The 13,071-nt window shown below is 33.3% G+C and overlaps 1 protein-coding gene across 1 annotated transcript in view; it reads left to right on the top strand.

Annotated features, from left to right (window-relative positions):
- Positions 1–13,071, top strand: part of TRDN (triadin) — a 395,011-nt gene that overhangs the window by 114,937 nt on the left and 267,003 nt on the right. Inside the window, exons 8-9 of the mRNA XM_043592239.1 lie at positions 2,067–2,237; positions 8,074–8,133. Coding sequence (XP_043448174.1) covers positions 2,067–2,237; positions 8,074–8,133 — 231 coding nt within the window. The remainder of the gene's footprint in view (positions 1–2,066; positions 2,238–8,073; positions 8,134–13,071) is intronic.

Genomic DNA, 13,071 nt, shown 5'->3' with positions numbered 1-13,071 from the left:
CTGCAAAGTTTGTGAGGAACAGTGCTTTGGGAAGTTTGGCCCGTTCAATTAAATGCAGTACCACAGATGATTTTGGTTTTGCAAGCATCAGGCATTATCATTTTCATTCTTCTTCTCATGGGACCTCACAATATTATCTTGCATTAGTCTCAAATTATTGCTTAGGGTACTAAAGCCAGGAAACTTGATTATAATATTTTCATCAAAATTTTCAACATGAGTGACAATAAAGCCTATATATTACATTGACAAATGACACAAGAGAGTCCACATTGCAGTAGTCTTACTATGGGGTCCAGTGATTACGTGTGGCCCCTTGAATAAGTAATGTCCAATATGTAGCATCTTTATAAACAATTTCCCACTAGTGTGTGCTATATTATTGTTGTCTTTCATAAAGTAATTGAAAGATTCACAAAATGATCAGTTCATATTCCCAGTTCCTTCCCCCCAAATGCATAGAATATCAAAATAAGTATATATGTGTATAGAATATATATGCATATATGTTATAATTCACATAATAGTTTCTAAGTTATAGCCCTTTCTGTTCACTAGGATATATTCAAGGGTTTTAAAAGTCATTAAAATTAGCATTTCTGATTTAAGATAAGCAGGAGCTAGTATCTCAATTTCTGCTCTTTTTCCATCTCTTTAAAGTCAAGTCATTATAGACTGAATGTCCCTGAGTTATCCTTTAATGGATTTTATTGTTTCATTTCTATTAGTCACTACCACTACAGCAATTTCACATTTGTACTCTTAATAGTTATTTAAACACATATATTATGTTCAGTTTCTTGAATGACTTTTTTAAAGTTTGTTTATTTATTTTGAGAGAGAGAGAGAGAAAGAGAGCATGCATGTGTGAGCACACAAGTGGGGGAGGGGCAAATAGCAAGAGAGAGAGAGAGAGAGAGAGAGAGAGAGAGAGAGAGAGAGAGAATCCAGACAAGCTCTACAATGTCGGTGCAGAGCCCAAGGTGGGGCTGGAACTCATAAACCATGAGATCATGACCTGAGCGGAAGTCAGAAGTTTGAGTCACCCAAGTGCCCTTCTTGAATGACTTCTAAGATATTTGAGTTATGGATTGGAGTGCCTGGGTGGCTCAGTTGGTTGAGCGTCTGACTTCAGCTCAAGTCATGATCTCACACTCCATGAGTTCAAGCCCTGCGTTGGGCTCTGTGCTAACAGCTCAGAGCCTGGATCCTGCTTCAGATTCTGTGTTTTCCTCTCTCTCTACTCCTTCCCAACTTGTGTTCTGTCTCTCTCACACGCTCTCAAAAACAGATAAATATTCATTAAAAATTTTTTTAAACATATTTCAATTGTGGAACAAAATGATTATATATATATATTTATATATTTAATATATATATTATATATATATTTATATATTTAATATATATTATATATTTATATATAAATATATATATATTTATATATATGTATATATACACACTATATATAGTATATAGTATATATATATACTTGGCTCTTTGGTATGGGCATTGCCTTTTGCTGAACATGCCTGTCTGTACAAATTCTGTGTATTTCAAATGCCTCTTTGTTGATATGCTAAGCTCGTGGCTACCTAAAAGATAATGTTTTCATGTACAAATTAAGAATGTGCCCAACTTGCAAGTGAGCTACATTTCTTTTTTAAGTACTCTAACATGTCACTTCATAGACGATATAAAACTTAGATAGTAGTCACAAGTACATATGTGAGGAATGCTATTTTTTCTTTTTTTTTAACGTTTTATTTTATTTTATCTTATTTATTTTTGAGAGAGCACAAGCAGGGAAGGGGCAAGGAAAGAGGGACAGAGGCTCTGAAACGGACTTTTTGCTGACAACAGCCAGCCCGATGTGGGACTTGAACTCACGAACCTCAAGATCATGACCTGAGCCAAAGTCAGATGCTCAACCGACTGAGCAAACCAGGGACACTATTTTTCTATTGTTTTTCCTGTCTCTCTCTTTCTAAATTGTTCTTAACAATCAATAAAAGATGATTGGTAAACAAACAAAAATAATCCAATTTGTCTTTAACTCTGTACAGAAGAGAGGAAAACAAAGACCGAAGAGAAGATTAAAAAGGAAGTGAAAGGTGGGAAACAAGAGAAAGTGAAGCAAACAGCCGCAAAAGTCAAAGAAGTACAGAGACCATCACCTAAGCCCAAGGAGAAGGAGGGAAAAGAGACCGCAGCTGTGTCCAAGCATGAACAGAAAGGTAAACATTCAGAGGAGGTAGCCAGAGGTTCTAAGAGAATTTTGGGCAAGAAGCAGATACAATGAAATTAAAAACTCAAAAAGACTAAGATCAGACTTCAAATAGGAGTAAAAAGATGTCTATCAGTTAATATTACCTGAAAGGTGACGCAATAATTGGGAATTAAAACGTATTTATAGGAAGACTAAAATATGTTCCATATCTAAAGATGCAATGTGCGGTATTTGTAAAAGAGGATTTGAGTTAGTATCTCAAGTTATTCAAAGTGTGAGGAAAAATTTTAAATTCTTGAGACACGAGGTTTCTATTAAGAGGTGGAAAAACAATTTTGTGTGTCCTACTCTTTGGAGACAGCAGTCCAGGAAAAATGACAATTTTACAGGAGTTTTTTTAAGCAATATATGTTCAGATCTTGGCGAATAAGTATAAAAACTCTCCATATATTCCTGTTGCCTCTGCAAGTGCATATAATTTGGAATATACATTGAATTATTAAATTCAGTTAATTTAATAGGCAGAAAGTTATGGGAAAGAGAACTCTCAAGCTTCTTTGCCAGCTTCCACTGACTAAATTTAGGACTGTAGAAATCTCTGTATCTGACACTGTGCTGCTCTTCATAAGAGTGATGTCAAACTTACAGCCCTACTTCACGGAAATAGAGCATTTAAATGGAGATGGAATATAAGCCTGAAATTTTTTGTGGACACATGCTATGAAAATAAAAGGGTGGAGTTTCAAGAGGGCAGCTGAGGGCTCATCCCTCATCTCTGCCCTTTGTTGAATCTCTTCTACCCGAGTCCATTCCTGGCACTATGCTGCTATAGAGTCCTAAGACTGCCCATATAGAATGTGGGATTACTCAGTTGGGACTATTCCTATAAATGTTTTTTAGGGGTGTTGCAAAATAATACTTTCCTTTACCCTGGTAGTTTTGAATGATTGTATTTGAGGACTAAAATTAAGGACTGTTTTCTATGAGATTTTCATTTAAAAATTTGAAAACTTTATTACTGAGTAAGCTAGTTGGACACTGAAACTGAAAAATTTTCACCATTATAAAACATAAGATGAAATTTGCAATCCACACTTTTCTTTTTGATTCCACATATAAGTGAGATCATGTGGTATTTGTCTTTGTAATCTGCCCTTGAATTTTGTCTTTGAATCCCTTTTTTCCTTGAATTCACAATATAAATTTATCTGGCAAAAGATATATGTTTTTTGAAAATATATTTTAAAAAAGAAAGAAGAAAAAACCTCTGTCTCTTTGTTTTTGTGTGTGATCTGCAAATTTTGAAATAAATGAAAATTATCTAAATTTAAAATTTTGTAGATCACTAACAAAAAGAGTGGGATTAAAACTTTGGATCCCTAAGATCTTTCTTCAATTTAAAAAATGATTATATTGTCTTGAAAAAATTTTAAAAAATTGGTTATTACCTCTCTTAAAACTTTATATTTTTTCTGAAATCTTTGGGGCAGAAAAAAATTACAGTAAGTAAAGATAAAATATTTTGAATGCAACATTTTGCTGTGATAGAAAATAAGAAAATTAATCTTCTGACTCACTGATCTATTTTAAAGTGATCATCAAGGTCCTAAAATACTTTACATTTTAGATTGCCCCTTAAAAATGAAAATAATCACATGAAATCAGCTGAAACATACCAAGTATATTTTTATTTTTTGTCCATAAACACAGTATGTAAAAATTCATGCCAGTTATATATAAGAGTATTAAAATATTTATCTAGCAACTTGGAACATGAATAAACTTTTTGATGTCCATTTTTAGTATCCTTGGTTTTTCTTGGGGGGGTGGCATATTTTATTGATGCTCTAGACACGTCACTAGAGCATTTTAAAATAAGGTTTATTTTCCAGGTCACATATATTGTATTTTATTCTTATCAGTAATCAGAATTACTAAAGATAACATTCTAATACCATTTTCATTTTCAATTTACTGTTTTAATTTCCACGTAAAGAGCTATTTATCTATTAAAAGGACATTCGAATATCACTTAGAGTCAGAAACAAAAACACAAATGTGATTTTATCAGCTAAGTAAATGCATTTGCTAAAGTAAGACTCCCCATTAAGACAGCTAGCATCAATTAAATAATTGTATCATTAAGTAAATAATCAAAACTATACTTCGGATAGCTGGCCAGACACATAAATACATTATTTGTTTTAATTAAGCAAAGATTTAAGAACATTTATTCATAAAAAAACTTATCACATTATGGTTTCAACTGAACACGATACACAAAGATGCAGTGTTTTTTAAATAATCTATTTGTGAGGTGGCTTTCATTTTGAGACTCTTGTATTGATGATTTAGTGGGGATCCCTTCTGTGGGGAAGGGATTATTTATTTGCTTAGTGTAAGTTAGTCTTAATGAATTTGAGTTCTTTTCAAATAGATTTCTAAATAGTTTGTTGTTTTTTTGTTTTTGTTTTTGTTTTTTGTAAATCAAAGGCCTACAAGTCTTTCACTGGAAACAGATTTTTACATGGAGCAGACACATTTATTGGCAGTTTTTAAATTATATAGTAAACATGCAAATAGATTCACATGAAGTTACTTTTAATTTTATATATTTCCACTTAAAGCACTGGGAATAAGATGCATAGGTATGTACCAGCCTACCATACACTTCTACACACCCTTATGTACCACATAATCTAGTTTCTATGGACCAATCTTAATCTGTTTAAAAAGGGTAAGAAGGGCTGGCATGATCAGTCTTTGCTTTTCTGTCTGTGGCAGAAGTGTGGAGAGGGAAAAAAAAATCAAACCTCCTGACTGCTATTCTCATTCTTCCTTTTCATTCTCCTTTTCATCCTCCTCCTTCATTTTCTTCTTTTTAACAACTGTCTACATATTTGTGGCAGGCAGAGAGAGTATAGCTAATGGGAATCAACCATAGAGTACCAGACCACACATGCCCCATGCTCATAAGAGAGTTTTTAAAATTTCCTTTCTGTTGACATTCTGCACCCAGAATGCATTTTCTCTCTGCTGCCACTCCACAGGCAACATGACAAGGTAGCAGCTGAATAACATCCATCACTGCTCCTTGAGGAGGGGAGAAATGGCCAGCATGTGTGATTCTTAGAAGGTGTTCATCTGGGAGAAAAAAATATTAAGAAATGGTGACCACATATGAAATTCCATGAATTATTATCACAAAAGTGTGAAAGCTATAATAATAGAACTGTTCATATTTTCTTTAGGAAAATTTTCCTAGTCTAATATTTCAGTTGCATTTAAGGAAGCATTTCTATAAAATGAAGCTTCCATATTAGGAAGGCTTAGTTTTGCTTTATCCTTAGACAGGTGAAACAGACACCCTTGAGACTGCCCAACATATACATGCCTAGAATTCTGGCACATTGTTAAGGTCAACACTCAGGACAGACAGAAATGGGCATCCTAATTTAAAATATTTAAAAATTCTTGATTTAAAATATTGTAAAAATACCCCCTCATCTTCCTACTTGTGCCATTAGACTGCAACATCACAACATCACTCAAGTTAAACAGAAACCTGTTAAGTATTATAACTCAAACAATTTTCTAGATTAAGAAAATAGACATGTTTTGAATTAGTAAAGGATTTTCTTTCTTAAATTGGAAACACATAGGATGATTGGTGCATTAATTAAATGAAAGATGACTCTTAGAGCCAGAAAATACTGGTATAATACATGTAAGCATTTTACTTTGGTAATAATTTAAAATATAGGTTAAATAGTTTCATGTCACTGTCAGCATTCAGTTAAAACGAAAAACAAACTCTGAAGCTTGAAGATTTTAGTTAATTCAATATACTATTTCACATGTTATGTGTATAAATATGCCATCACCACTTGCGGCAAAGAGCATTATTTCATTTTGGGGGATTGCCCAAGCCTTTCAAATTTTAAGTAGTCCCTGCATTCTAAACTTTTCACATGAATATACTCTCTGTTGCTGTTGCTGAAGACTATAGTGCCAGTAGGATTCAATGTAAATGAAAAATAAAAAATGGGGAGATTTTATATCAGTGATTCTGGAAAATGATCTAATTAAATCCTCTGAGGAGTTTGTTAAAAATGCATATTCTAGGGTTTAGACCCATGGAATTATAACACATTCCCCATCTTTTTGATCTTTAAATTGCCCTTTGAGAACAACTTCTGATTATAGGAAGGAGAAATCTAAAAAGAATATAGTCACTTAAGTTACTGAAACAAAAGAGAAAGCTTGAAAATTTCAGGAAGTCCACCCTTCCCCACCTCAAATTTGTCATTTAAGGGAAGTGTGTTTTTTCGTTTTGCTGTATCTGAGAGCCCAATTGCCCATTCTAGAATTTGCTCAGGAAAATAGTTATGTCCAGAAAAGAGAAAATACTTTCTACATTAATCTTAATTCTCTCCTGTACCATAGGATTCCCATGTCCTGTTATTAATGTATACAGGAACAAACAGGTTCCTGGACTTGACCTGGGAACTAGCCTCCTTCCAACTTCTACCTTACCTATGGGAAATGTGCTGTAATTCAAGAGTCAACATACAGGCAAATTTTTGAAACTTTTTGAGTTTTGGCTTACTCATATTTAGGTACTAATGAAAAGGATTATATTTTACATTTACTGCAATAACCACATTTCTTTTTTCAAAGACCCGGCAGAGTTTCATAATAAAATGGATTAGTCTAAAAATACTGTTAATACTTTTAAAAGAATAAGGTTTACAAAAATCATTATACGCATATTTATTATAAAGTAACAAGTTTTATTATTTCACATGTTAATGTACATAATTTCAAGGACTTAAGGGTGTGTCATGTTGTGTAAATTGAATAAACTCTCTTGGTCCTGAAGCTGCTTTGGATTTGTTAGATCAATAAAATGCCTGTTTAGAAACATTAAAATGTAAATCAATCATCTTGAACAAAGTTAATTTCATAATATGTAGTTTTAAAGAAGATATGGTAAAACTTCTGGAATAATTCACCAACTAAAATTTGGGTTGGAATGACCTCAGCAGAATCTAAAGTTATGTGGGAATTTAAAGTTCATTGTAATGTCTTTAATTTAGAGGGAACAGAAAAAAAATTCCTGAAATCATTTTTGATTGTTTGCCCCAAATGCTCAAATTTTCTGTTTTTGTTTTGTTTTTGCTTTTAGACCATAGACCATAGACTAGTCAGGATCATAAGATATCTTCAGTGAAGATTACTGATTAATTAGCTTAACAATGGTATCATTTAATGCTGAAAGTCTGTTCTTCTGCATGTACTCTTATAATTAGGAGTATTTCCATGCAGAACCTCTAACACAATGCAAAGGAGTTAGCCTTCCTGCTTGCCTTTTCTGGAAAACATTCTACAGCTCCATTTAGACAATTAGCAGAAGGGCTGAGAATGAATAATTGGTAAAATGTTCCAAGTTGGAAATAATTTCCTCTTGTAAAACTTCTGTTTCATTAATGGAAGTATATACATGAACAATGAGAAAAATTGCTTTAATATGATGACTTTTGTAATGAATTTGATGAAAAATGTTTTGACTTAAAAAAGACAACTATATGATATTACCCTGAACTATTCTGTTTCAATTTTTTAAAGCTATTTTTTTTGTATGGAATAAATGGACCTTATATTTATTATGTCTTTTTTCCCTGTGTGTTCATATGAGTGCAAATTATTCCTTCACAGAAGACATTGTAGTAACTAAAATAGAATTGTGCTATTTTGTTTGTTTTGTTAAACCATTTCTTCCTAGAAAGAAGAAAGGTGTTGATGACATTCTTCCATTGTTCTTTTTCTTTCTACTCTGTCAGATCAGTATGCATTCTGTCGATATATGATTGACATGTTTGTCCGTGGGGATTTAAAACCAGGTATTCCAAACAATTTTTGTACTTGTCTGTTTTAATAGTCTTGTTTCTAAGATTGCTGGCTTTTTTATGCACTAAACTGAATTTCCATTTTAAAAAATTGCATAATGCATGTGTAGTTCTAGAATAAAACCAATGAAAAGCAGAAGTAATAACTGGCATTAGGGCCTTTAATTTTACTTTCTATTACTGCATGGCCTATTGTAAATGAAGTCAGAAGCTAAAAAAATTCTAATATCTTTATATACAAAAAAGTGCTAATATCTTTAATAATATCTTGGAGTGAAGAGGTGAAACATTTTATTTCTGGTAAACTTAGAAGACCTATGATGATAAAAGTATCCTTTTTTTAATATTGAAAAAAATTTATATTAAATCTGTCACAATTCAGATATTTCATTTACTTCAACATTTTGTATTTTCTCACATATGGAAGGGTTAGCTACTCTGGAGAACTACTATTGATGGAGCTAGTCAACCTTAGAGGTAATAGTCAACACAATGGGAAGTCTTTTTATTGAAAGGAATTTATCTATTATCTCTCCTATCTTTAATTGTTGCCCAGAGTGTAACAAGGGATTCTTTACTAATATCTTGATTAACAATGAATAACTTGATTGCTTGTGCTAGGCCTTTTGCAGATTTAAAGACTGATAATACTATGTTATGTTTGGGGAAACAATTCTAAGAAGATGGTATTGCCAAGGATAGAACTAATTTACAATAGAATAATTGAAACTAATTGCTTAAAGCAAACTATATTTTGGTTCTAAGCTATTTTATATGGAAATCTCTCTAAAATGTATAATTACATCCATACGTATATCGGCAAATGGGCATATCATATTTAAGACAAATATATAATACATCTAGGTCCTAGAAAATTAGAAGATCATGAGAACTTTGAGTTTCAGGAAAATTTAGTTAATTCTAATAACTTATGCAAGCCAATTTCCTCCCTTCTCTTCTTCATTTTCTTAATCTTCTTTCTCTTTTTTGTTTACTTCCTTACTGAGTTAGAAACTGAAATAAGGGGGAAAACACTGAAAAATATGGTGATTCACTTGGATGATGACTCACTTTGTAAAAATGATTAATGCTAACATATGTATATAGCATCATAATAACCTTAGAAAGAAACATCAGGAAAGTAGTTTAGTATAGTAAAAAAAGAGGGCTTAGGACATAAATACAGATGTGATTCTTGACCCCATCCTTTTCTAGCCTTGGACCTTGAGCAAATCATTAAACTCCACTTGATCTTCAGTGTCTTTACATTTAAAATTGGGGTCACAGTCAGCAATAGCACTACTAGAAATTTATCCAAAGGATACAGGAGTGCTGATTCTTGGGGCACATGTACCCCAATGTTTATAGCAGTGCTTTCAAAAACAGCCAAATTATGGAAAAACCTAAATGTTCATCAACTGATGAATGGATAAAGAAGATGTGGTTTATATATGCAATGGAATACTACTTGGCAATGAGAAAGAAGGAAATCCTGCCGTTTGCAGCAACATGGATGGAACTGGAGAGTATTATGCTAAGTAAAATAAGTCAGTCAGAGAAAGACAGATATCATATGTTTTCACTCATATGTGGAACTTGAGAAACTTAACAGAAGACAATGGATGAAGGGAAGGGGAAAAATAGTTACAAACAGAGAGGAAGGGAGGCAAACCATAAGAGACTCTTAAATACAAAGAACAAACTGAGGGTTGATGGGGGGATGTGGAGAGGGGAGAGAGGGTGATGGGCATTGAGGAGGGCATTTGTTGGGATGAGCACTGGGTGTTATATGTAGGTGAATCACTGGAATCTACCCGCAAAACCAAGAGCACATGTATGCACTGTATGTTAGCCAACTTGACAATAAATTATATTTAAAAAAATAATATATAAAAATAAGTCAAAATAAAATAAAATAAAATAAAATAAAATAGGGGTCACAGTAAAAACCTTGCAAAATTAGAGGCACCTGGGTGGCTCAGTTGGTTAAGCATCGGACTTTGGTTCAGGTCATGATCTCATGGTTTGTGAGTTCAAGCCCCACATCAGGCTCTGTGCTGACAGCTCAGGACCTGGAAACTGTTTCCAATTTTGTGTCTCCCCCTCTCTCTGCTCCTCCCCTGCTCTCAGTCTGTCTGTCTCTCTCTCTCAAAAATAAACATTAAAAACATTTTTAAAAGCCTTGCAAATTTGCTGACAAAGCATCTAAGGAGAGGCACAAAATACTATTATAACTTTATTTCTTAAATCATTCAATTTAGCACAGCCTGTATGAAAGAAACTTAACATTGACAATGCTCAGTCTATACACACCATTAAGTCCATTTTAGGTAAGAGATTTGTTGCCCATTTTATTTATCTGTGATGGTTTGAAAGAGTTATATTCTACGCATATTTTGCTTTGTAAAGATCAACTGTTTACTTATATGCAACATGAATCAATATTGTTAATTAGCATGTGTTTTTAAATTTTATTATTTGAGGAAAATAATGTGTTCTTTGTGTCACCCAAGTTATTGATAGAACTAATTGATCATAAAATACAATTTCTAAGAAAATCACAGGACAGAGAGAACCATACACTGTCAAAGTCAATGAGAGATGCTAAGCGTTTAACAGTCACAAAGCTAATCAGATCTTTTCCAAAATTTAACAGCAGATCAAGATCAGAAGGAACAGTGAAACCGTGTCTACATGAGTTGAAAATTCCTCTATTAACCATACAGGGGGAGGTCTTTTAAAGTCATATGTGAACATTTTCTAAATAGCCGTGAGTTCAGATCTGTAGCACTATCTAGTATCCTAACCCATGAAAATAATTCCCAAGTGCTATACGATTAGATTTTTATGAAAGTTTATGTATTTATTTTGAGAAAGAGAGAGAGAGAGGGGCAGAGAGAGGGAGAGAATCCCCAGCAGGCCCCATGATGTCAGTGCAGAGCCCAATGTAGGGATCAAACTCACAAACTGTGATATCATGACCTGAGCAGATAAATCAGGAGTCAGACATTCAACAGACTGAGCCTGATGCCCAGATTAGATTTCTTAATATCATTTATTACCTTTCTAACTGCTTTCCTAGTTTATTTCATCTACCTACATTCATGATTTTGAGGATTTATTTCTATAATGTATAAGAAATTAAAGAATATGTAGATGAGTATTTCTGGAGAATTAGTGTTTTTCAGCATTTCAAGGGGTGAAACAGAAGACTCTGGAGAAGGGAATCATGTATGGTATGGCTATTGTTTCATGTAACAAGTCATGTAAAAGTTCATAAGTGTACAGAAGGAAAATTTCTGATATTTCCTTTGTTGGTGAGACAATACATACGATGGAGTTAGAAAGCACTAAATATGGCGTGTGTTTTGAAAAATGAGGAATGAGAAACAAGATTTAATCTGGGCATATTAATTTAGAGAAAACGCAAGTGATAAGACTTTGACTCTGACTGACAATTAGAGAATAAAACAATTCCTGCCAAGCTTATTGCTCTGCATGTATCCAGTATTTATAAAACATTTGTGCTTCCATCTGTTTCTGTTTGGGATTAGTAGAACACCTGTTATTGTTTAGCTAGAGTTCATTATTAATTATTGGTAATGAGTTTTTTAAACTATAATTTGATTTTTTCCTTTTGGGATAAAATATTTCCCTTGTGCAATGTTGCCACACCCTCAAAAGTAGCCCAAATCACAGCTGAGATTTGAAAAAACCTCATTAATGAAATGTACTGACACTATGACATATGTCCCAAGTTTTTCTTTTCTATCCCATTAAATAAAATACTTCTGACAAAGATACCATTAGCATTTTTTTTTAGCTAAGATATACCTGAAAAAGAACTGAATTGCTCTTTCTGAATCTCTGTAGTGAATATACACTATCTTATGGTCAGTAAAAATCCTTACCTCAATTATGGGGACTATCTTAAGAAGCCAGCATAAACTGTAAGGATCACATCATTTGTTGTATATAACAATTAAAATTCTCGGGTACTGACTCACTCTATATTCAATTGAAAATTAAGAAAATTCTATTTAAACCTAGAAAATGAGTATATGCTACTAAGGCTTGTCCTGTGGGCAATCGGAGTAGATGTATATGTATAATGTATAATTTTAGGGATATTATGGATACCGAAGTGCCCCCTTCTCTAGAAATATTTTCTTTTCTGCTGCTCTTAAATGATCTAACAACCCTGACATTAGATCTCTTGATTGTGTACTTGGTCAGTTCATAGAACATGTTTTGGGTAATCCCTAAACTGTCTTAAGGAAGAGAGAAAAGGGAGAAAAGGAAAGGGAGAGGAAGGGAGGGAGGGAAATGGATCCTGTTCTAAAGAGGCTGTCTTGAAGCTGATGATTCACACTTTTTAGGGTGAAAATAGTCTAGCTGTCATTTTCTTTTAAGACAACTATGAAAACTGGTCAAGGCAGACATTAGTAGCTACACTGAGATTCACTTTATGGTGGTGGTGGTGGTGGTGGTGTATGTGTGTGAGTTTTGGTTTTGCTTTTAGAAATTGATAGTAGTGATGATCAAGATAAATGACTTTAGGTTTGCTTATCTTTATCATCCTTCCAGCAATTCCAATCTTCTTTTCAATACTTTGCTGCTAAGCACATTTTTCTTAAGTGATAGCCATACTGATAATTTCATTCATTTAGGTACACTCTAAAAGAACCATTATGGGGCACCTGGTGACTTGGTTAAGTTCCTGACTTTTGATTTCAGCTCAGGTCATGATCTCATGGTTTGTGAGTTTAAGACCCCCATCAGACTCTGTGCTGAAAACCCAGAGCCCTGTTTAGGATTCTCTCTCTCTGCTCCTCCCACTGCCTATGTGAGCACATACACATGTGTGCTCTCTCAAAAATAAATAAACTAAAACCAAAAATTGTGACCAAATAAAATTGAAAAAAAATAAAT

Source organism: Prionailurus bengalensis, chromosome B2 (genome assembly GCF_016509475.1).
Source record: "Prionailurus bengalensis isolate Pbe53 chromosome B2, Fcat_Pben_1.1_paternal_pri, whole genome shotgun sequence".
Classification (NCBI taxonomy): Eukaryota; Metazoa; Chordata; class Mammalia; order Carnivora; family Felidae; genus Prionailurus; species Prionailurus bengalensis.
Note: the sequence above shows the minus strand (reverse complement) of the source record. Positions and strands in the feature narration are given on the sequence as shown.